The sequence below is a fragment of the Nuphar pumila genome, chromosome 17 (assembly GCF_984573655.1).
Source record: "Nuphar pumila chromosome 17, dmNupPumi1.hap1.1, whole genome shotgun sequence".
Taxonomy (NCBI): domain Eukaryota; kingdom Viridiplantae; phylum Streptophyta; class Magnoliopsida; order Nymphaeales; family Nymphaeaceae; genus Nuphar; species Nuphar pumila.
The window spans coordinates 14212808-14238883 of NC_143265.1; the positions used below are offsets into that span (position 1 = coordinate 14212808).

At 36.9% G+C, this 26076-nt stretch overlaps 1 protein-coding gene across 5 annotated transcripts in view; it reads right to left on the reverse strand.

Moving 5' to 3' along the window:
• Positions 1-1238: 1238 nt before the first annotated feature.
• The window catches only part of LOC149811687 (uncharacterized), a 115295-nt gene continuing 90457 nt past the window's right edge, over positions 1239-26076 (reverse strand). For 4 of the 5 annotated variants that reach the window (XM_089993823.1, XM_089993820.1, XM_089993821.1 and 1 more), the window contains 6 exons: positions 20365-20437; positions 20152-20213; positions 19391-19771; positions 19133-19247; positions 18385-18608; positions 1239-1630 (listed from right to left, as the gene is read on the reverse strand). In XM_089993823.1, coding sequence (XP_089849949.1) covers positions 18387-18608; positions 19133-19247; positions 19391-19771; positions 20152-20213; positions 20365-20437 — 853 coding nt within the window. In that variant the 3' untranslated portion in view covers positions 1239-1630; positions 18385-18386. Of the gene's footprint in view, positions 1631-18233; positions 18609-19132; positions 19248-19390; positions 19772-20151; positions 20214-20364; positions 20438-26076 lie in introns of those variants that run through there. The other variant, XM_089993824.1, reaches the window with a different exon arrangement.

Consider the following 26076-nt stretch of genomic DNA (forward strand, 5'->3'; position numbering starts at 1 on the left):
AATCGGGTTTTCAAATTGGTTTGGTTGCTATCCAAATGAGGCCTTTGCCCACAAGAATGTCATCAAGTTGATGGGATGTCACGAGTTAAAACCTACGAGAGGCATTTTTTGCCCAAGTTCGAAGCTGGGTGTACTAGTGTCATTGGGGTTTTGACTTAAATAACCTTAACATACATACGCTTCACTTTACCTCAAAGATTTTACCAATTAGAGGTCTGCCAATGTGCGGCTGGTGATTGTGGGTCAGGGGGCACCACCACCAGATAGGAAAGTTAGAAAATGCATGTATAATTTTCCTATAAAACACTGTTGTTTTACGTAAGTATGTCTGGTTTATACACACATGCGCGCACACACATACACACCTAACCATTATAATTTAACGATGTGTTGAAAATGAGAAGTCTGGTTGGATCAAATATCTAGCAAACTCAAGCCTGAGACTGGGAAACAAGCTGAGCCGCTTGTGGCTCAAATCGTATTTGGCTTGTAAAGAGCTCCTTCTAAATCGTAAAATAAGCTTAGCAGGACAAACATGAACAATTGGCATTCGGCTCTGCTTGGCTCGCTTGTATAAGCCGGTTGATTAGCAATGAATATATTTTAAATATATTTAACATCATATAAAATAGTATAGAATCAATAATTGAAGTATTTGGCTTGCAAGCAATAGGTCTCGAGATAAAATCTATACTTATTTAAGCTATGAAACAATGTATTCCACTGTAATACTTCCAGCCCTAGCACAATTCTGTTTTCTGTAAAAAACCCAACTCAAGCTTGGCTCGTTTAGCCTGGGCTCATTATGAGGTCGAATCCACCTCGGCTCACCACAAGAATGAGCCTACTTCAAGCTTGACTCATTCAGCTGGTTTATCAGTCCTGCTCAAACCTGACCCAAATGTTAGCAGGGTTGGAATCAGGTCAACCTGAATAATCGTCCGGACACCTGCCTGGTGCTGGAAGGCCAGAAGGAGATTCCTACTTCCCCAGAGCCTTTGGTAGCACAGTTGAGACAATGACAGGTGCTCTGTCCCTGCAGGCATGGATCTGAGTCAGCATTTTTATGCCCATTCCCGATTATGAGGTATGGGTTGGTCAGGTGCCCGTCATAAACCCAACACGTCACAGCCGCAGAGGAAAAACTGCTTTTCTTTCCAAACTTGATTTACACAACCATTTGTACGCAAATAAATCTGTATTCACCACAATCATCTATACACAACAATCAAAAGTACAAGTAAAACATTCTGAACCCTGAATATGATTTTTATCATGGAACCACTGTAGTTTCTTGTTTTCACTATTTCTATTTGGCATTTACACATGATCCTTGACACCAGTTATATACATCAGCAATAATCTCTGGCCACGGCAGAGCCTTTCCAAAAACTCTGACTAAAGAGGGATATTTCAGAAGCACAGGGTGTTCACCATTAAATGTATACAACCATCTCATAATTTTTCTGTTTAGGATAAATCAGTTATGGTGACGATCTTCCCATCAATGTATCATACAAGCTTGTTGATATAGCAAACCATCGCATCTGTCACCCAGAAGCTGCAGCAACTTGATGATTAAACAAATTCTTGACGTGCTATTATATCAAAGGGAGGATCCAATTAAGCACTGTCAAAAGTAAATCCCGTTAATCTGTAAGCATAGCTGTGGTTCAAGTAGGGTTTACCTATTCAGGAAGGGAACTAACAACAACATTATTTAACCAGCAGTTTCTTGGCAAAAATTATTAACAATTAGAACACCCACGAGGCAGGAAAAGGAGTGTATGTCGGATATCCTTCTATAGAATAATTTCTAACTTAATGAGGATGATCAGACATTTGCATGAACTGTAAAAATATGAAGCTTTGTTAGTGAAAGTAATAACGCACGTCACAAGTTAAAACTTTGGAGTAACAATTGCAAAGCTCATAATAATTACTAAAAAATATATTTCCATTAAGCAGGAAAAGGAATGTACTCGGGATACCCTTGCATAGAATTATTTCTAACACAATGAGGATGATTCCACATTTTCATGAACTGTAACATATGAAGGTTTCTTAAGTGAAAGTAATAAAGTATGTTACAAGTTAAAAGCGTGGAGTAACAAGTGCCAAACCTCATAATAATTACTAAAACATATTTCCAATAACCAGGAAAAGGAGTGTATATGGGATATCCTTGTATAGAATAATTTCTAACATAAGGAGAATGATTTGACATTTGCATGAACTGTAAAATATGAAGGTTTGTTAGCTAAAGTAATAAAGCATGTTGTACAAGTGCCAAACCTCATAATAATTACTGAAGTATATTTCCTCTACAATCTAAACACCTAAAAGCATACACGAGATTATTAATGCTTGGTAGTTGGGACTAACTAATCACTATCAGAAAAAATAAAACAATAACCACAACTAACTAGAGCATGTAGGGCATCAACAAGTCGTATCTGGGCCAGATCCAGCTAAATCCAGACCTGTATCGGACTTTGAAATGCTGGTACTCAGTTTCGGTTTCGTAGGACATGGCCTAGACTAGTCCAGATTCAGGTATAGGTTCAGACGGTAGGACCAGAGCAGTTAATTGGGTCAAAGCTTATTTTTTAAATATTTGTACATGTTAAAGCGTATGGTGTATATGATAAAATGTATTATATATATATATATATATATATATATATATATATATATATATATATATATATAAAAATCCTTTTCTGTGTATGTATACAGAAATACCCATCAAGGGTATTTCAGCATTGTAATAGGCGTCAATCCACTAGGGACTGATGATTTATTTTATTTTATTTTATTTTATTTTATTTTTATTTATTTTTTGACTGTTGTAAAAAGTGTTGTTGGGAGCTGGTCCAACTAAATCTAGCTGTTGGGGTTGTATGAGAGTGTCTATTTAAAGGCACTCCCTCCTTTGTATTATGCCATGCTTGTTTCTAAGCATATTTGAATAAAGCCCTACTGTTTTTACTTGTGTTCTTGATCTCTTTTGAGAGATTGTGTGTTAGCCCTTAGTGGTTCTTTGTATTTGGCCCATTAGAGGCTTTTGTACTTGTGTGTGCATCTTTTTAGCTACTTTGTGGCATTCTATTTATGCACTTGTTTTATTACATGGTATCAGAGCTTTCAGTGCTCTTGGGTGAAAGATTGTACGTAAAGAGGAGGATCGTGGGATTGGTGGAACATTGGTTCGTTGGCTCGAACCCTCAGGAAGCACACCATCAAACTTCTTCAACACTTTTTTCTTGCTATCTTCTCCTCTTTATTATCTCTTTTCTTTCCTCCACTATGGCCGATAAAAAAATTGTAACGGCTGTTCCCATCAAATTAAATGAGAAAAACTACAACATGTGGGTTGTGGCAGTGAAAAAGATCCTCATGGGTAAAGATTTGTTGTATTTTGTTGATGGATCCACATTAGAACTACAACCAATTCTCACAAAATTGGTTGTTGGAACCGATGGTGAATCCAAAGAAGAAAGCCTTAAGGGAATTGAAAGAGAAAAGGCTATGCTTGAATACAAAAAGGCCTATAAAGAGTGAGTAGTAGTCTATGCCAAGGTTTTTTTCCTCTTTATGGGTAGTATACGTGAGGAGCCTTGCTCCAATATCCTTGAGTTTGAAAGAGACGATGAAGCTTGGAAATATATTAGACAAACATATACCAAAAAAGATGTAGCACACAAATGGGACCTCAAAAACAAAATACATAGTTGCAAAAAATGTGATAAAATAGTGAAGGAATGCTATAGTACCCTCAAAAGGCTTTGAGATCAATTGGCTAAACTTGAGCCTATATAGGAGACTCCTAATGATGCTAAAAAATGAAAGAAATACAAGATTGAGGAACAATTTCAATTTTTTAGAGGTCTTAAACCCGAAATTGAACAAGTTCGGGTCAATATTATTCATAGGGAAAAACCTTTTCCTTTACATGAAGTCTTGGCTAAGTATGCATGAAGGAGACAATATTAAGATCTATGTCCAAATCTAAGGAGATAAAGGAAAATGTGTTGGCCGTCTCAAAACCGGTTGCCAATACAAATGTTTATAAACCACCTCATTTTTCAAAACCTTACTATGAGAAGTCTAAATATGATGACAACAAGAAGAGAACTATATGGACTTATCATAACTGCGAAGAACCGGGCCATATTATGAAAAACTGTATTATGGACATTTAGACCCGGGTCCATTGTGTCTGGATAGTTAGACCCGGGTCCATTGTATGTACAGGACCGAGTCTGTATGTTTTATTTTTTGGTCTTTCGGGTCTGGACATTACACCAGACCCGGACCCATACTGTTCATTTTACACTTATTAATATAATGTTTAGGTCACGATTTCATTATTGAAATCGTGACAGCCGCACCCCTGTTCTTCTATTTTTCTTCTTTCGCAGGTTACTCTCAAACTTACATGGTATCAGAGTCGAGATCCAGGATCGAAGATCGAAGGGGCTTCAAAGAAGGGTTCAGCCAGAACTAGAGGTTTGAGGTTTTATCTCTCTCGTGTTCTTCATTTCTCGTGTTTTTCCCTCTCTCTGTGGATTCACGTTCCACGTGAAATCTCCTCTCTCTGTGGATTCACGTTCCACGTGAAATCTATATTTTCTCTTTATCTCCTCTCTATTCTCCCCTTTTATCTCCTCTCTGTGGATTCACGTTTCACGTGAAATCCCTAATTTCATCACGGTAACGTGAAATCCCTAATCTCCTCTCTGTGGATTTGCGTTTCTCTAACTGATTTTCTGGTGAACGTGAGTCCTTAAAGTCGACCTTTTGTCAGATCGTTAATATTCAGTTCTCCTCCCTTTTGTCTGATATATACAGATCTGAGGCATCTTTCATTCATAATCAGCGCCTCTATCTCCACTTTATCCTTCTATTCTCGTGTCCCTTTTAGTAAAAAAAAAAACAGTCGGCTATTTGTTCAATTTTTATTACTTCCAACATAAGCCTTATAAAAAGGAAGAAAGGAATTTTTGGATCTGATAGACTCAGATCGTCAATCTCGTGAAAAGTGACAGCCGAAAAAAAAGAAAAAAAAAAAGAGAAAAAAAAAAAACAGTACCCTTCTCGGCAACAAATTGAGCATTTCACTTTGTGACTGTTGTTAATTTCTCAGCAAAAAAAAAACAGTACCTTTCTCTTCATGGATTCTCATTCCTCTCAATCGAGCATTTCTTCGAGTTTTCTAAATCAGCTTGTATCCGAAAAGCTTAACACCTCAAACTTCTTGATCTGGAAGAGACAAATCATCCCTTTTATAAGGAGTCAAGGACTCTTAGGCCACCTGGATGGAACCACTCCAGTACCACTAGAGTTTGTTACGAGAGAAGAGAAAGATGACAAAGGGGTAAGTTCAATTGTGTATGCTAAAAACGTGGAGTATCTCAACTGGGAAAGGAAAGATCAGTCAGTAGTTGCATATATCACCTCTACCCTGTCCCAAGAGGTTCTTGTTGCCATTCCCGACAATTGTACAGCCCTGCAGCTCTGGGAAAGATTGGTTCAGACGTATTCACAGGTTTCACAGGCGAGGATGGTTTTTCTCAAGAGAGAATTTCAGTTGTTAATAAAGAATTCCATGACCATCATGGAATATCTGAACAAGATGAAGACTATCACAGACCAGCTTGCAGTTATAGAATGTGCGGTAAGTGACAGTGATATGGTGCAACAAACTCTGAGTGGATTGGGATCTGACTACCATATGATCGTCACTTCACTATTGTGCCTACCTGCCCTTCCTACCTTTGATGAGTTACGAGCTAAATTAATTCAGTACGAAATGACTCTGAAGGTTTTTTCTGAAGAAACTCATGTTCATACAAATTCTCAAGAAGTCCTTGCCACAGGGGTGACTTACGGTCGAGGAAGAGGACGAGGGGGGCAAGGGCGAAGTGGACACGGAGGACGTGGTTTGCTCCCCACTCCGAACATGATGACTCATGCACAGGGACAAAGATCCATCCCCACTTGCTTCATTTGTAACAAAAGGGGGCATATCAAGGCGAATTGTTGGCACAATCCAGAAAATAAAGGAAAGGCTTCACAGACAGAACCCAAAAGAAATTTCACCAATATCAGAGACAGTGGAGAGATTAAAGATCTGTTGATATCCGCCTTGTCAGAATTGAAATTGAAGCAGAATGATCAAGGTGCTTGGTTTGTTGACTCAGAGGCAGCAACTCACGTGACTGGTGATGCAGGTAAACTCTCCAACCCTATTCCTTATTTTGGCAAAAGTAAAATTGTCACTGGCGATGGATCCCACCATCCTGTTTCTCATGTTGGAAAAACTGTCATTCCCATGTCACATTCCACCCTTGAACTTTCTGATGTTCTTCATGCTCCCAACATCAAGAAAAATATTGTCTCTGTTTCCAAACTTATTGATGATAATCATGCCTCAGTTGAATTCACTCCCTTCTCTGTGCAGGTCAAGGACCTTCGCACGAGGGAAACATTCGCTGAAGGGAAGAGACGAGGCAATATGTATGTCTTTGAAGAAGCTCCATGTCACTCCGTCCCCCTGCTCATCTGGATTCGAAGTCTTCATTAGAGTCGTGTTCTTCCTATTCTGCAAATGTTTTTAGTATTTCTGAATGTAATAAGCCCTTCTTATGGCATAGTCGATTAGGACATTGTGGGAGTCATTTTATTGAGAAACTTGTCTCGAATAATCTCATCCCAAAAGAAAGTCTCAATGGGGATGAGAACAGTCAGAAGTGTTCCAGTTGTCTTTTATGCAAAAGTCATGTATTGCCTTTTCATTCCATTAATAAGAGAGCTTCAAAACCTTTTGAGATAATTTGTTCTGATGTATGGGGGCCCGCCCCAGTTGCCTCTGGATCTGGAAGCAGATACTACCTAATCTTTGTTGATAGCTATTCTCGATACACCTGGATATACTTCATAAAAAATAAGTCGGAAGTTTTCTTTTTGTTTCGAAATTTTCTTTCCTTAGTAAAAATTCAATTTTCTGAGTCTATCCAATTTTTCCAATGTGATGGAGGTGGGGAGTTCAGCTCTAGTGACTTTATTTCCTTTCTTCAAAATAATGGGATAGGAAGAAGGGTGTCCTGTCCACACACCCCTCAACAAAATGGGATTGCTGAGCGAAAACATAGGCATATCGTTGAAAGTGCCATGAGTATGCTTCATGACAGTAATCTTCCCATCAATCTGTGGACAGAAGCTTTTCATTCTGCCGTACATGTGATAAATAGACTGCCTATGGTTATTCTGGAAAATAAGTCCCCTTATTACTGTCTTTTTGGAGCTCATCCTAATTATCATGATTTGCGTGCTTTCGGATGTGTTTGTTATGTGCACATTGATCGGTCCTTGAGAAATAAATTTCAGGACAAGGCTCAAAAGTGTAGATTTGTGGGATATGCAGACGACTACAAAGGATATAGGTGTTATGATTCAAGCAACAGGCGCATCAGAATCTCAAGGAATGTTGTCTTTGATGAGCAAAATTTTGATCACAGAGTTGACACAATGGACATGTCCCCTAACGCAACTGAAGTTTATTATCCTTGGCTGAATTCAGAACTTTTTACTAGTTCCAATGAAGTCTGTCCTCCAGATTGTGTGCAGCAAGAAGAAGAAATGTTTGAAACCACCGGGACATCGAGATCACAGAATGAGGAAGAAGTATCATCATCCATACCAGGCAGATACAAAGGCATTTGCTATTCTAGACAGAGAACGAGAACATCAAGTCATCTAAATTCTGTTTCAGCAACCGACCCTACTCCCTCTCATGACCTTGAAGTTAGGAGATCAAATCGCATACGACATCCTATTGATAGGTGGGTAAGCTACAACAACTTTTCCTTGGATTTTCAGCTGTTTTTAACAACCCTCAATAAGGAAGATGAACCTATTATGTACTGTCAGGCAACTACTTCTATCAAATGGGTAGAAGTCATGAATGATGAAATGCAAGCCTTGCATGAATGTGGAACCTGGGAAGTTGTTCCCCGACCACCTGACAAAAATGTTGTCGAATGTAAATGGGTCTACAAAATAAAGTACAAGCCAGATGGAACCATTGAACGATACAAGGCAAGACTGGTGGCAAAAGGGTTCACCCAAGAAGCCGGGCAAGATTATGATGAGACCTTCAGCCCAGTGGTGAGAATGGGAACAATTCGAATCATTCTTTCCATGGCTGTTGAATATGGATGGAAGCTGAGTCAGCTTGATGTAAAAAATGCGTTCCTGCATGGGGATTTGAAGGAGGAAGTCTACATGGAACAACCTCCTGGATATCAAGAACAAAACTGTAAAACCCATGTGTGCAGGCTAAAGAGAGCTATTTATGGTCTAAAACAAGCATCTCGTTCTTGGTTTGACAGCTTCTCGCTTGAGATTCAAAAGCATGGATTTTCACATTCCCTACTGGACCACTCATTATTCATTTTTAGAAGTCAGAATGTGACCACCCTACTGTTAATATATGTTGACGATATTGTCATCACAGGAAACTCTGAAGCTCACATTAAAGAAGTCAAAAACTTGTTGGGCCAGAGGTTCAAAATGAAAGATCTTGGTGTCTTGCGCTACTTTCTTGGTGTAGAAGTTGACAGCCAGGCTCATGGTTTGACTCTCACTCAACACAAGTATACAATAGATGTTCTTAGTAAGGCAGGCATGAAAGACTGCAAGCTTCTAGGAACTCCAAGTGTGCTTCACCAAAAACTTAGCATTCATGATGGAGACCTGTATGAGGACCCCACCAGATATCGCAGTCTAATAGGGATGTTACAGTATCTCACATTCACTCGTCCTGATATTGTGTATTCAGTCAATCAAGTGTCTCAGTTTATGCATGCACCACGTACTGGACATATGGAAGCGGTTAAGAGGATCCTTCGATATCTGAAATGAACCATTGGGGACGGATTGATATATTCACCACAGTCATCTGGCAGCAAGGATGAGCATGAACTTACTGTATATTGTGATGCAGATTGGGCAGGAGACCCTGATGAACGGAGATCTACATCAGGATATTGTGTCTTCATCGGTAGAAATTTAGTCTCTTGGAGTAGTAGAAAACAAAAGGCTGTCGCTAGATCCAGCACTGAGGCTGAGTATAGATCCATGGCTGCCGCTACTGCCGAAGCCACATGGATCAGGCATCTACTAACTGAAGTGGGAGAAAAGATATCTCACTCTACCTTACTGTGTGACAATCAAAGCGCTCTCAACATGTCATTCAATCCTATACATCACAGTCGTGCTAAGCATATTGAGATCGACCAACATTTTGTGAGACAAAAGGTTGAAGAAAAAGAGATCGAGCCTGAGTTCGTCAATACTGAAAAACAAGTTGCAGACATATTTACAAAGGGTTTGACAAAAGATCGTTTTTGGATGCTTAAAGGCAAGTTGTTCATGGTCCAAAACCATGATCAACTTGAGGGGGGGTGAAAAACTGTATTATGGACATTTAGACCCGGGTCCATTGTGTCTGGATAGTTAGACCCAGGTCCATTGTATGTACAGGACCGAGTCTGTATGTTTTATTTTTTGGTCTTTCGGGTCTGGACATTACACCAGACCCGGACCCATACTGTTCATTTTACACTTATTAATATAATGTTTAGGTCACGATTTCATTATTGAAATCGTGACAGCCGCACCCCTGTTCTTCTATTTTTCTTCTTTCGCAGGTTACTCTCAAACTTACATATTAAACCATTTTTCCCCAAGTTAAAAGGAAGAGAAGACAAAAATGTAGCATCCGTGGGAGCATCTCACAAAGAAAGAAGTAGAACCAATAAAGATTCAAAATCTATCGAAACCATGTTCTCTCAAATCATTGAGACCTTTCATCCAATAATAAAAAAATCTTCTCTTTCCAGTGCCACGGTCTCTACGTCATCACCTCTCGATAACGTTTCATAGATTTTGGATTCAGGAGCCTCATTTCATATGACTCCATATTCCTCTTTACTTTCCGAATGTTGCATTAATTCAACACAAAATAATGTTTTTACCACCGATGGTTCCTCTCTTAGCATAAAAAGCATTGGGAATTTTGAAAGTACTTCAGAATTCTCTATTGCAAAAGTTAGGCTTGTCCCAAAACTAAATTTAAATATCTTTTATGTTTCACAAATTACCGACCATGTGTGTTTTGTGCAGGATCTCCAGTCAGAGAAGCAGATTGGGGAATGACATAAAGGAGAGTCCCTTTACTACATAGATCATCTTCTTCGTCCAAAAAGCAATTTTTGTTATAATGTTCAAAATGTAAATTTAGCTTTATGGCATCAAAGATTGGGACATTCTAGTTTATCAAAATGATCTCATGAAACCCATTTAAACAAATTTTGTAATGAAAAATTCTATTGCGAGGATTGTGTTCTTAGCAAAATGAAAGCTCTTTCCTTTTAAAAAAGAACCTTCTTCTCCTTTAAACTATTTGCATTAGTGCACTCGGACGTATGGGGACCTTCTCTTATTTTATCTAAAGATGTTTTCGCTTATTATGTAATATTTGTTGATAATTATACTAGATACTCATAAATATACTTTCTTAGGCACAAAAATGAAGTTTTTGCTAACTTTAAAAAATACCATAACTTTATTAAAAACCAAATTAAGACCAAAATTTTTATCTTCCACTCCGACTCTGGGGGAGAATTTATGTCAAACGATTACAAAACTTATTTTGAAAATAATGAAATTATTCACCAAAGATTATATGTTTATACTCCTCAACAACACGGATTAGCTGAAAGAAAACATAGGCACATAATTGAAACTATTAAAACTCTTTTAATTGCAAAAGATGATTCAAAACATTTTTGGGCTAAAGCATGCTTGACGGCTGTATATTTCATTAACCGACTTCTGTCATCAAAGCTTCAAAATATTTCTCCTTATGAAAAACTTTTCAAAATTTCTCCTGATTATCTTAGACTAAGACCTTTTGGATGTAGGTGCTTTGTTCTCACTGACAAAAATGATAAACTCTCGCCTAAAGCCATATCCTATGTTTTTTTTTGGATATCGAGAGACTAAAAAGTGGTTTAGATGTTTTGACTTCAACAAAGACAAATTATACATATATCCAGGAATGTTCATTTTATGAAAAATGAAAGTTTTTTTAAAATATGCCTAAGAAAGACTAAGTATTCTTTTTTGCTTGAATTATTCTCATAATAAGGATGATTCTTTGTTTGAAAATGATAGAAATGAAGAGCCTTAATCAAATCAGAATAATAAAAACATTGAAACTGGAAGACCTAGCATAATTCAATATAGAAGACAAGAAAATGATAGTCAACCAAATGCCTTAGAAAGATACCCCACCTTAGAAAATCAACAATCTAAAGAAGTCAAAAGATCAAATAGGACTCCTAGACTCCCTGATATATTTGTCTCATATGAGTCTTTTTCACCACAGTATAGAGCTTGTCTAGCTAAAATTTTGTTTTATTTTGAACCTACCACATATAAACAAGCAAAAGAATATTCTGAATGGATAAAAGCTATGAATGAAGAATTAGGGACACTTGAAAAATCTATGAATTGAGAAATATCTGATTTGCCCAAAGGTAAGAAAATTATAGGTTGTAAATGGGTGTATAAAGCCAAAACTAAGAGTGATGGGACCTTAAAAGGAAACAAGGTCAGGTTAATTGTCAAAGGGCATACACAAGAATACAGGATAGACTATGATGAGACATTTGCACCAGTAGCTAGGATGACTTCAGTTAGGACCTTCATTGTTGTTGTCGCTATTAAGGGTTGATCTATCTACCAAATAGATGGAAAAAATGCACTTTTAAATAGAGACTTAAAACAAGAAGTTTATATGGATTCACCTCCTAGATTTGAAGTCCTCTCTGATAAGGTACTTCGATTGAGAAAAACTTTATGGTTTGAAACAAGCACCCAAAGCTTGGTATGATCGCTTTGGTTTTGTTATGCTAAAGCTTGGTTTTAAATCTTGTTACACTGATATTGCTATGTTTACTAAGAAATCTGATGCAGGGATTATTATACGTTCTCCTTTATGTTGATGATATGATCATTATAGGTGAAGACAAACATGAATTAAAGTATATTAAATGTATTCTTAAAAAATATTTTGAAATGACTGATCTTAGATTTCTTAGATTTTTCTTTGGAATTGAAGTTGCTTACTCTCCTAGAGGATACTTGCTTTCTCAAACCAAGTTTGCTAATGATATTATTGACAGGTCAAGCATTACTGATGAAAAAATGGTAGACACACCTGCAATTATTAAGGCCAAGATAAAGATTGACAATAGGACACCTCTGGATGATCCTACTCCATATCACCAAATGATTGACCCTCTGATTTATTTAACTATTATTAGGCCTGATATTGCGCACATTATTCATATTGCTAGCCATTCCATCATTCTCCCACCACAGTTCACACTCACATGAGTGTTGTGATGAAAATTGTTAGATATTTACAAACCTCTACCTCTAAAGGTCTTTTGTTATCCTTATGTTCCTCTCTTGAGTTGATTACTTATTCTGACTCAGATTGGGGACGATATCCAAATGATCGACATTAAACTACTGGTTTTTGTATTTTTTAAGTGATTATTTAGTATCATGAAAGTGCAGAAAGAAACAGAAAGTATCATTATCATCCATTGAAGCCGAGTACCATGCAATGACTACGATAACATCAGAGATCATTTGGTTGCGAAGATTACTTGAAGACATGAGTGTTCATCTTCAGACACCTTCCAGACAATATTGTGATAATAATAGTGCAATATACATAACTGACAACCATACATTTCATGAAAGAACCAAGCATATAAAAATGGATGGACACTATGTGCATGAATAATTTCTGACGCAGACCATCACCCTACCTTATGTTACTTCCGAGTATCAACTAGCAGACTTCTTCAATAAGACACTTTCATCACCTCGATTTTATTTTCTTCTTGATAAACTTTTAGTTATCACACCGTAAGTTCCAAGGGAGTATTAAAATGTATTTTGTATATGATAAAATGTATTATATATATATATATATTTATAATATATATATTTTAATAGAGTGTAGGTGCTTAATGTTATGTGCTTAATGGTTTTTTAGGTTTATTTTTAAATTCTGACCATACAGATGTGATCTATGTACTTGATTTTATAGGGATCAGCTCTTGAAGTGTTCGATTCTGACACATGGGTGGGTTTTTATAAGATTCAAAAAATCAATGATCCAAAATCTTTGTAAATTTTCAAGGATCCAAATATCATTTCTTTTCATCGAAAACACATGATCCAGGTGTGGATTCCTCGTAAATTGACCATGCTCAACACATTTATGGGGTCAGAACTGCGAAAAAAAACATTGGAAGAGCAGAAAAGCACATTAAGCACGTGTGTGTATATATATATATCCTTTTCTGTGTATGTAAACTGAAATACCCATAAGGGGTATTTCAATTATTTCAACATTGTAATAGGCATTAATCCACTAGGGACTAACGACTTCTATTTTCTTTTCTTTTCTTTTTATTTATTTTTTGACTGTTATAAAAAGTGTTGTTGGTTGTTGGACCATGCACTCCCTCCTTTGTATTATGCCATGCTTGTTTCTAAGCATATTTAAATAAAGCCCTATTATTTTTACTTGTGTTCTTGCTCTCTTTTGAGAAATTGTGTGTTAGCCCTTAATGGCTCTTTGTATTTGGCCCATTAGAGGCTTTTATACTTGTGTGTGCACCTTTGTAGCTACTTTGTAGCATTGTATCTATCACATATTCTTGATTATACCTTTTGGCGACTAGCCTATCTTTGTATCTTTCTAATGTTCCATCACTTTTGGTTTTAATTTTATAGACCCATCGACATCCTATAGTTTTCTTTCCTGTAGGTAAAGTTTTGGCTTTTTCTAAGGCTTTTAATTCATTATTCATGGCCTCAATCCATTCATGGTGATTTTTGGCCTCATTATAGAAGGGTTCGACATAGAAGTGTATGGCCATAAGGCAAACTCTATAGTGGGGTTCAAACGATTCATAGGATACAAACCTACTAGGTGCTTGGGATACTTTCGTTCTTCTAACACTAGATTGATCTATGTCTTGAGTTTGTATATACCTTTCTAATGCACATGGTGGTTGGCCTTGTGTACGATGAGAGTACGTTTGAAGTTCATTGTGAGGTTCAACATTAGTCATATCACCTTCATGTGTATCATGAGTGTTACCATCAACACTCTCATGCATATCATGAATATCATTACTTTCATTCCCATCAATATTATCATCGAGATCAAACAAAAATGAATACTCACATGGTTTCTTAGATTCAATTTTCCCAAAACCATTTTCTTTTTCAAGAAAAGTTACATTCCTTGAAACATAAAGTTTTTCTTTCTCAATATCATTACTTTCATTCCCATCAATATTATCATCATTATGCTCATGCACAAGATCAAACAAAAATGAATACTCACATGGTTTCTTAGACTCAATTTTTCCAAAACCATTTTCTTTTTCAAGAAAAGTTACATTCCTTGAAACATAAAGTTTGTCTTTCTCAATATCATAACACCTAAATCTTCTCTATGTTGGTATTGTCATTTTACTTCTCTATGTTGATGATATGATCATCACTGGAGGAGACAAACAGAGAGTAAATTACATTAAAAATATTCTTAAACAGATTTTTGAAATGATGGATCTAAGGTTTCGTAGATTATTTTTGGAGATAAAAGTAGCATATACTCCTCGCAGTTATTTACTGACCCAATCCGAGTTTGCTACTGAGATTATTGACAAGTCAGAATTACTAATGAGAAGAGAGTGAACACTCCTGAAGTAATCAATGCAAAGATGAAAATAGATTATGAAACACCTTTGGATGACCCCACTCCTTACCGACAGATGATTGGGGCATTGACCTATTTGACTATCACCCAACCTGACATTTCTCATATCGTGCATACAACAAGCTAGTTTCAACACTCTACTAGTATTATGCACATGAGTGTTGTGAGGATTATTCGATATTTGCAAATTTTTGTTTCTAAAGGATTTCTATTATCTTCTTCCTCTCCACTTGAGTTAATTGCATATTCTGATTCTGACTGAGGAGGAAATCTCAATGATAGATGCTCAATTACTGGTTTTTTTATTTTTATATGTGATTCGTTAGTGTCATGAAAGTGTAAAAAACAACAGAAAGTATCATTATCATCAAGAGAAGCTAAGTATCGTGTCATGGCTACAACGACATCAGAAATTGTGTGGCTGGAAAAATTGTTAAAAGATATTGGGTTGTATATGCACATACCCTCCAAGTTATGTTGTGATAACAAGAGCGCCATCTATATAGCCAACAATCATACATTTCATGAACACACCAAGCATATCGAGATGGATTGCCATTATGTTTGTAAAGAATATCTCAAGAGGACCATCTCACTGCCTTATGTAGCATCAGGATTTCAGTTGGCCAACTTCTTTACGAAGGTGTTTCCTTCTCCCTAGTTTCACTTTTTGCTTAACAAACTTTCAGTCATATCACTAGAAGTTTAAGGGGGAGTGTTAAGATGTATATATAGGTGTATATACATAGTTATATACCTATATAAATAGTGTGTATATATACATATAAATATGTATATATTGCTACATTAATGTAATCGGTTATGCCCATTAAGGGTATTTTGGTCTTTTCACATTATGTAATAGGTTATGCCCATTAGAGGCACTTCAGTTAGTTTGTATTTTTTGTCTTTATTTTTATTTTTGTCTTTTTGTATTTCCATTAGGGGATAAATGGTAAATAACCATTAGTCATTGGGAGCATCCCAATGGCTCTAAAGGGGTTCATTCCCCTTGTTGACTATGCTTGTCTCAAGCACTTTAACTCCAATGAGATCTATATTTTTTTACTTTGCGTTCTAGCCCCTAAGTGGTAGGGATTGACATAGAATCAATTAGATATAAAGAATGCATTTTTGCATGGTAGCTTGAGTGAGGACATATACATGGTCTTTCCTCTTGGTTTCAAGTTGTTTGGCAATGATAACAAAGTGTGCGGGTTAAAGAAGGTTATACACGGGCTCAAGCAATCTTCAAGGGCATGGTTTGAAAGGTTTAGTAAAGCCATTATCCAATTTGGGTACAACAGAAGTATAAGTGATCATACACTCTTTGTGAAGGGTGGTGATAAGATGTCCGTACTAATTGTTTATGTAGATGACATTGTGATTACAGGGGATGATGAAGAAGGAATAGAGACTTGAAGTCATACTTAAGAAGAGTATTTGATATCAAAGACCTCGGGCCATTGCATTATTTCCTAGGCATCGAAGTCCTAAGATCGAGTGAAGGTATTCTTCTCTCTCAAAGGAAGTATGTTCTGGATCTTCTGAGTGAAGTCGGAATGCTTGGATGTAGAAGTGTAGACACTCCTATTGATATGAACCATAAATTAGGGCTAAGCAATGACAAAGAATTGGCAGATAATGGAAGATATCAAAGATTGGATGGAAAGCTAATATATCTTACCATTACAAGGCCGGATATAGCATATGCTGTGACTGTGCCAAGTAGATTTATGCATTCTTCTACTCTTGCTCATATGAGTGGTGTATCGGGTGTCAAGATATCTAAAGCAAAACCTGGGAAAGGGATTTTATATGCAAATCATGGGCAGTTTGATGTACAATTGTATGTAGATGCAAACTGGGCTGGAGCAATTGAAGATAGAAGGTCAACCTCAGGGTACTGTGCATTGATTGAGGGATTTTGGTGTCATGGAAAAGCAAAAAACAGTAGAGGCAGAGTACAGAACCTTAGCACATGGAATGTGCAACGGGGATGTGGTTAAAGTCACTGCTTTCTGATTTAAGGCTTAAAGTGAAGACACCTATCTCATTATTTTGTGACAACAAGGCTGCCATACAAATAGCATCAGAGCCAGTGCATCATGAGAAAACCAAACATATAGGGACGGATTGTCATTTTATTAAGGAGAAAGTTGAAACCAAACAATTTAAAATTCATTATGTGCACTCTCAACTCCAATTGGCTGACATCCTAACTAAATCTGTAAATAAAATCAGGTTTCAAGAAATTAGTGGCAAGTTGGGGATGTTGGATATTTTCTCCCCAACTTGAGGGGGAGTGCTTGGGACTGATATTGTTATGTAAGGGCTTTTTTGGAATTAGTGTAAGTTTATACATAAGTGTCCTTATTTTATTGTAAGGGCAGTTCTGTCAAAGCCCATACCATTTTTGTACAAGTATGTGCATATGTTAAAAAGGAAAAGAAAAAAGGAGGATGCTAGTTCGATGCCCTATTCTCCCTCTCGTCGTCTTGTTTCCGGTACCTCTATTGTTGTTCTTTTTCCCCACTCTCACATCTCTTAAATTCAGCAAACTCACCTAAGTGAACATTTCCAATCAAGTGATACACAAAAATGCTGTCTACAATGAAAAAGTCGTTAGACAAATTTAACGGCTATCAACTGTGTATTCAATCCAATTCTGTACTGATAATTACTGTTCGACCCTCCATAAGTAACACATATTATCTTCTTAAGGAATCTTGATAGACCCTTGTGCATCTATTGGTTGAATTTTTCTAATATATACTACTGGAGCTTTCAGTTCCTGTTTCAGAGTTTAAATTTTCCTGTATCCACGTGGTACTTGCAAAGGGCTTCTCTGATAGAAGACATTCATCGTTTGAAACAAAGCAGTGCCCTTCCAAATGAATCCAGCAGGCAGCAATGATAAACGAAAGGGAACTTGAGCTTCATTAACATTGACAAATCAGAAAGTTTTAGCACTAACAGATAATGAATTTGGTGATAGAGAGCAAGGCAAGCCACTGCTGATGACAAACAAACTCAGTTGCGCTTTGTGGCACAGGAAAAAAAGAACGAAATGGGCATTGCTTTTCTCCAAAGTTAACAAACATATTAATAGCTAGCCAGAAAACCATAGAAAATTATAATGTTGGAAGTTGGGTTATTCTTGAAAATTGCTTCCTATCTAATTCCAACTTTCTCAGGCAATTGAATGGTTTATTCATATGTTAGCTGGCGTAGAGCTAACCATCATAAACAAGGCTTGGCTAGCAAAAAAGGAAAAGATAAAAAACATAGGTCAGTCTGATGAGTGTCATCTATTATCATAAACAATAGACACTCAATCATTATGCATTAGAGGAACAAAAGAATCAACTTTTAACTTCCATTCACACTTGCCAGAAGTAACATCCAAATTCATGCAACATAAAGGCAAAGCAAATATGGACCAAAAGCAGATTGTTTTGCAGTGAGTAGACTATAATGGGAACAGAAAGAAATCTGACTTTCAAGTTTGATGGCATCGGATTGGTTCTTTCCCTGTAGCATCTGTGAACATTGCTCGAGTCCAATGTTCAATGTCTTCTTCCTGAGAAGGTGGAGGAAGGGTAGGATAATCAATGATATCCCATCCATCAACAAGGCTTTCAGCATTCTTGGCATCAGCCAGCTCATTCATGTAAAGGAAACTAGGAGCAGAACTAGTGATGTTCATATCTTTAAAGCCAAGCTGCCAAAAAAGCATAATAAGAAAAGGAGAAAAAAAAGACAGCAACAAACAGTAGCAACATATCCTCAATTTAGAATAAAGAAGGCTTTAAGAATCGTGCAAAACAAGTAAATCTAATTAGATACCAGAACAAACATACAAATTTTACAACATAAAAACAATTTTTGCATGGAAGATCAAAACAAAATACCATTAGATTTGCTCAAATCGCTGTTTCAACATTCATAATGTGCTAAAAGTACATCTGCGAGTCATAATTTATTGCTACTTAATACACCTGATAAAAAAAGTTTATAACAAGTCTGTAAGTGAAAAAGGTATTACATCATTTTTTCTTTTCATAAAAAAGCCTAATAGAGATTTTCTTTCTGCCATGCTAATTGCACTATTGGCACATTTTGATTATAACAGATTAAAAATGGTGTCATATATGCATTTTTCTATTGCTTGACATCTAATCATTCATGATTTCCCTAAATCATTATCCATACCAAGTGAATGTTTAAGACTCTTTTCAGTCATACCATGGAGGGTTTTACATGCAGGCTTTCATCCATGATCCGCGATGACGTTGAAGAGTTCCCCAGATACTGTTCATGCAAAATGGACTGGTTCAACAGTTGAACTTGCTTATGAGATCTGCAAAATAAGAAACAACTTTTGGCACAACATTAGGAACAACCTAATTCTTCGACTCACAGGTAAGGCCAAGTTGGATACCAGAAGGAATTTCAAGTACTTCAATAAGCAAGAAGAAGAAAAAAAAAGTAAAAGCATGAGACCTTGAGCACGCCATCTTTGAAGAAAGAATAGATCGGACTTCCTTGGCAGATGATAAAGTATATAACAATTTTGCAAAGGCTTCAAATGTTGACATTTCAGTTGGAATGTCCAAGTGTAATGAATTATAGCAGTATGCTGTAACACATGCCACACTTTTCTTTAGAAGAGAAATTCCTTTCTGCAACTCCTTGTGAGTTTCCACTGAATGTGGAGAAACATTGGAATAATTAAAGGTACTGTTTCCTGCACCATCCAACTGTGGTTTTTTTTCTGACTCCATTGACCTAACACCAAAATTACTAGAGCTTCTATCTGACCATGAATTCTCCCCACTGGTTGAGCAAGAGTTTTGTCGTGGAATAAAAAGGGGATATTCATTGCTGCAGAAAAATATAAATTTCTGTCATAATGTCAAAAATGTAAACAGCCATGTAACATGGGAAATTAAATAAATAAAATCTATAAAAATTATCTACCATATATTCTAATGAATAAGTTTATAATATTTGAAATTTAAATATATTCCATGAAAATCAAATACATTACGATATTTCCATTATTATATCATAAATTTAGTTACCAATTAACTCATGAGAAAGTCAATTTGCCAGGAATCTATTGGAGTTATCATTGTACTCTAAAATATATAGATATTTGTCATCTTTTAGAAAGCCAGACATATTTTCCATATTCTCTATGTGGTATTGCAAAATATTTGTTCTTATATTAACAGGAACATTTTCCAGAAGCACAGAAATACCTTCGAAAAGCTGGACGAGCATCCCAGTATGAATCCCTTTGCCATATGCGCGAGCAGGAGCCCTGAAACACCAACAAATTCACAGAAAGAAAATAATTCTGTCACGAGTACAAGTTTATAATCCATAACAATCAAACATCATAGCTTCCAGTTGTACAAAACTCATGATTAAGGTGCTTCACTATTCTTTCCAGACAAGGCATTTAGACTTACAGCAAAACCAGAATTGTGAAGCACTGGGGCAGCCAAGTATCGGACGGCAAGATTCAATAGATGCACCATACACCTGTATCAAGCAATTATCCATCAGCAAAAAAGTGCAACACATTCTTGAAATAATTTGACAGGTAGAAAAACTCCTGATTACAATACAAGAAATAAACATTACCCTAGATATTCATCCATGGAGCTCAAGAGTAAAATATTGGGTTATAACAAGCAAGAAGGAAAATGTGCACATTCAACTGGAATGAGATCGCTTAGAAAGAAACATCGCAGGCATTACCACAGGATGAAAACTTCTCAGAAAGAGAATTGAAAAGTTGAAGTATTTGTAAGATGGTAGTGGTCCAGAAAACTTCAGAACAGAATAATTATTTTAGCCCAGTGTTAGAAATTGTAGTTCAATCTTTTCCTATCTTTCTGCCTCCTGGCTAGTGGCGACTGTGGTTTGCCACATGACATGGAACGACCACTGTTTGAAACCTATGGGGAGCACCCTTGCCGAAAGGTCGAAGCTGGGTATATTCCCAGGTAGGCAGGGGGGAATTCAAGGGATTTACCAACCAGAGGCTTGCCAATATGTGGTCACTGATGGAGGTTTTTTTTTCATTGACCTAGCAAAAAAAGAATGATGACATAAATTTTACATTTGGATGGATGAGGGTATTTGTACTTAAAGAGGGTTCTCTATACATGTTCAAAATATAACAGGAAATTTGTTTGTATAAAGTACCATTTGGCTTATTAAGGACAAGAGAGGAGAAAATATACAAGACATAGCACAGTTAATAAAGAGTTAATCTATGCATGTGTCATGGCCAGACAATGTCACTTTCTAGTTGGCATAAAAAAACAGTTTCCATTTCCAGCTATGTATGATTCTATTTTCCTATTTGCATAGTTGAAAAACAAAAAGAGTTAAACTCCCATGATCAGTCCAACAGTAGGCTCACACAGAAAGAAGATTAACAATCAAACATTCATGCAATTAAATTTCGCAATATCTCAAAACTTTAACATAGTGTAAAAGATTTCAGATTAACCATATCACATGGATAATCAGTTTTCATTCCCATACTATACTCATGTGAACACTATTAAACAGAAACTCAAACAATCATTGTCCCTATATCCATATCCACATGAACAGATTCTAGAACTGAACATTCAGGCTTCTATCACAATGCTAATTTTTGTCCCTATACAATATCCATGGGCATATTAGAAATATAGTGTATTTTTATAAGGGTAAAATTGTCTGATGTTGTATTTGTATAGCCATGTCATTAACCTTTTGTATTAAGGGTAAGGCTGTACTTTCTCATACCCTAAAGTATTGCTTATATGTTGATTAATGAGATTAGAACCCACTAGTGAAAATCGTGGGTTTTTGGCTGCACCCTCTTGACGTCTCTTCCTCTTTCTCACACAATATACAGGTCTTGGTGGATGGAATAAAACTTTTATGATATCAGACCATCTGTCCAGGTAAGTTTTCATTAGATCCAAGCATTGGATCTTTCCTCCTCTCCTTTCTTTCATTATCCTCCTCCTTTCTTCCTTCTCCAGTTCTATCCTGTTCTTTTATTTCTCTTGTTGGGTTGTGTCTACTGCAGTCTGATTTCGACCCATTTTATCTCTGATCAGATCTGGCCTGAATTGAATTTGATTAGGTTCAGATCTGATCACAGCCTACCCTGTCTCTGCTGATACAGATCTGCAGTATTTCTGATCAGATCTGATCTGGGTTGAGTTTTACCAAGATCAGATCTGTATCCTTGCATCAAGATTCATGTTAGATTTTGATCTCTATAGCCACCCCAAACCTGTGAGTTTCTTTCTTTTCTTATCTTCTTAATATCTTTTTCTCCAGATCTAGTTCGCTTCAGTTTCTTCTTTTAAATCTATATCTTCTCGTTTTGCAGTCCTTATTTGTCTTGGATCTGAAGAAACCTAATATTATCAAGGTCACATTATATATGTTTTATTGCCTACATATTATTTGGTGATTGATTGATACCCATTTGCACTGATATCGTTTGGGATCACTTTCATCTGCTTTATATGTCCAAAAACAACAGGCGCTTGTTCCAGTTGCTAATTTGTCTTTCTGTTTCAACTTTCTGAGCCGATTACATTAGTGTTTTTTTTCTCATGGCTGCTAATCTGTCTTTTCCTTTACCCGTGGAGAATGCAATATTGATCATGATCAGTCCATGCAAAGCCGTGAAGAAACAATGAGTGTCAATGCACCTGTTTATGTAGAAATGCCTGCAACAGAAAATCTGAATGCAGAGGGTAACATTCAGCCACATGCTGGGGATTCTAATGTTACCAGTCATATTTAGCAGCAATTGGTCAGCAGGAATGAACAATGCAAACACAGGTATTATGGCCAGACTTATCAAAGAAGAAGAATCCAGCCTGTAAGAGACGATGCATATGAACATCAACCTATACGAGACGATGCATATGAACATCAACCTGTACGAGACGGTGCATATGAACAGCCGAGTGACAATCAGACAGATGGAACTGGACAGACCGAAGAAAGTATTGAACAGCCCCAGAATCAAGTAGGTACCGCCGCTTTGCAACCTCATGAATCTCTTCTCCGGAGGTCAACTGGAATAAAGCATCTGATTGACAGGTGGGTTTCATATGACACCTTTAGTTTGGAATATCAAGCCTTCTTCAATGAGATTCAACGTGAACAAGAGCCTAATTTCTATGCTCAAGCAAGTAAGAATTATCGGTGGATCGAAGCAATGAACGAAGAGATGAGTCCGCCGCATTATTGTCAAACATGGGAAATCATTGATAAGTCATTAGATAAGAATGTAGTTGGCTGCAAATGGTTATATAAGATAAAATAAAGAGAAGATGGTAGTGTGGAGAGATACAAGGCTCGTCAGGTTAGTCATGTCCTTGGCCATGATACATAATTGGGAATTGTATCAAATGGATGTAAAGAATGTGTTTTTGCATAGAGGCCTGAAAGAGAAAGTTTACATGGAGCAGCTGCCGGGTTATACAGAAGGTGATCCTCATCAAAAGGTATGCAAATTAAAAAGGTCCCTATATGGTTTAAAAGAGGCCTCTAGGGCTTGGTTTAAGAGATTTTTAGATGAAATTAGGGCATATGGTTTTTAACGGACAACTCGTTATTCACTTGCATTGGGAGCTATGTCACATGGGTGCGGGTGCGGGGATTCGGCACTTCCAAAAAAACCAGGTGCGGGGGTGCGGCAGGGGCAAAAATGTAATATATATACATATATATATATATCATGTATAGTGTATATGTATGAATGTATGGTAGCTATTAAGGTCCATGACATTTATGCCCAACTTACTTTTTACCATTTTTTTATCTTATATGGTTGTCCCCAAAGATGAAAGTGATGAGTTGTGGAGCCTGATTCATTGTTTTTGCCCTTGCAGGAAGGGGGGTCCGGGGGCTCCCCCCGGTGCGGGTCCCATTGCGCGGTCAACGGGCCCCCGGGTCCAGGGGAGGCAGCGCCCCCCCCCCCCCCCCCAAAGAATTTTTTTTAAAAATTCCGCAGCCCATTTCATAGGGCAATTTTTTTTTTTTAAAAAAAAATCCAAAAAAAATGGATAAAAATGACCCTGGGTGCGGCACCCTGCTAGCCAAATCCCCGTGACATAGATTGGGAGTCATGACATTACCATACTATTGATATATGTGGATGATATTGTCATCATGGGGACCTCTATTGATCATATAAATCTCTTGAAGAATTACATGCAAAGGCAGTTTCAGATGAAAGACTTGGGTGTGTTAAGGTATTTCCTTGGGGTGAAAGTGGATCGCAGCAAAGAAAGGATGTTTTTGTTATAACAAAAATATGCCATGGATATTTTTTGAAAGAAGTGGTATGAGAGTTTGCAGACCTGTGTCCATGCTTGTACCGATTGGCTCAAAACCGAAAATGGATAAAGGCAGTGTAAAGATCTGAGCCAGTTTAGAAGTATAGTGAGAGCACTTCAATATTTAACCTTTATACGGCCAGATATTTCTTATGCAGTTAATCAAGTATCCCAATATATGCATGATCCTAGAGGACACTTAGAGGCAGTGAAGTGTATTCTGAGATATGTTATGTAACGCTCCCAAAATCCCAGACTTTTAACTTTTTAGGAAAATTTTAAAATCTTTGTAATCATTCATTTTTCAGAGTTTAAAATAGCAGTTCAGCGAAAAATGGTGTTTGAAATAACAGGTCAACGAACCTTGGGCGCATTACAAGAAAACTTTCCTTTACACAACGGATTTATAACTCCGTACATTCATTAAAACCAAATAGATCCAAAACAAGGTTTCAAAGTTTATACGAAAAGTAAAATTTCAAAGAAACCCTTATACCAAATTATAAGAAAATGTCCTCAAGAGCGAAACGTCAAAGAAAGAGTAGGATCTTGATATCATCGCGTCATCGCCTGCCGTTCCCACCTAATCATCATATGTACCCATAAAATGGGTCAGACTTATAAAAATCTGCTAGGTACATAAATATCAAAATTCAGAACAAAACTAACATATACGTTGCTTCTTTTGTGATGTGCAATTCAAAATAAGCAAAATGAGCACAATAATCTCGTTTCAATATTAACTGTCATGAGGGTATGCACAGGAGAAATGTAAAAATAACTAAAACTGCCTGGGGGTTTGTTATTCTATATATTTTGATACCCTGGACAACTAGTTGAGTCTGCTCCTAAGGAGATGGCCAATGTCCGAGAGAGAATTCCCCAAATGCCACTTGTTCAAAGAGATGCATCCATACTTCTGTAGAAGTCATTGGGACCTACCACCTACGATAAATTTTTGGTAGCCTAGTCCCCTAACTCCGATGACCGGAGATACTGAGTTCAATTGCTACTCGAGGAGCATAATTGTTAACAACCTGTCCATCAGAGTTTTTATACCATCTCATCCTCTCCTTTGACAGAACCAAAGAGACGAATGAGTATGTCAAGTTCTATTTTAACTAATGACCCATTCTACATGCTCTGGTCTTTCAAACCAACTCGAGCATCTTGTCTGTGAAGGTGATCATCACCATTTATGTTATTTCTTTTTCATCATTGTGCATTTGCATGCTACAAGGTTACCATAAACCTCTCATCAATCATCGTAGTACTAACACACCGTGCATGTCTGATAGTACTGTTACGATGAGAGGGGTATCGGTTTCTCAGAATACAACATTTTTTTTAGAAATCTTAAAGACCTGATTATCACCATTTATGTGATTTTCTTTTAAACATTGTGCATTTGTACACTACGAGGTTACCATAAACCTCTCATCCAATTATCATAGTACTAACATGCTGTGCGTGTCTGATAGTACCATTACGATGAAAGGGGTATCAGTTTCTCTGAAAGAAACCCCAACATCATTTAGAAATTTCAATGTTTCGTGCTTTAGGCTGGAAATATCCGAGTCATTTCAAATACCAAAACGAAAGACTGTACGTACGACTTAGGACTACGCAGTCGAAGCCCTTTCGTTACGTAGAGTTGAGGGAAAGACTTAGTTGTGAATATGCAAATGCCAAATATTCGTTTTTGCTTTTCGAAACAATAAATATTACGAGCTTTAGAATTTTACATGTGAAATTCCTTTTTTCTTTAAAAACTTGGCGAGTATGCGCAAATCTGCGTCTTTAAATGCAAGT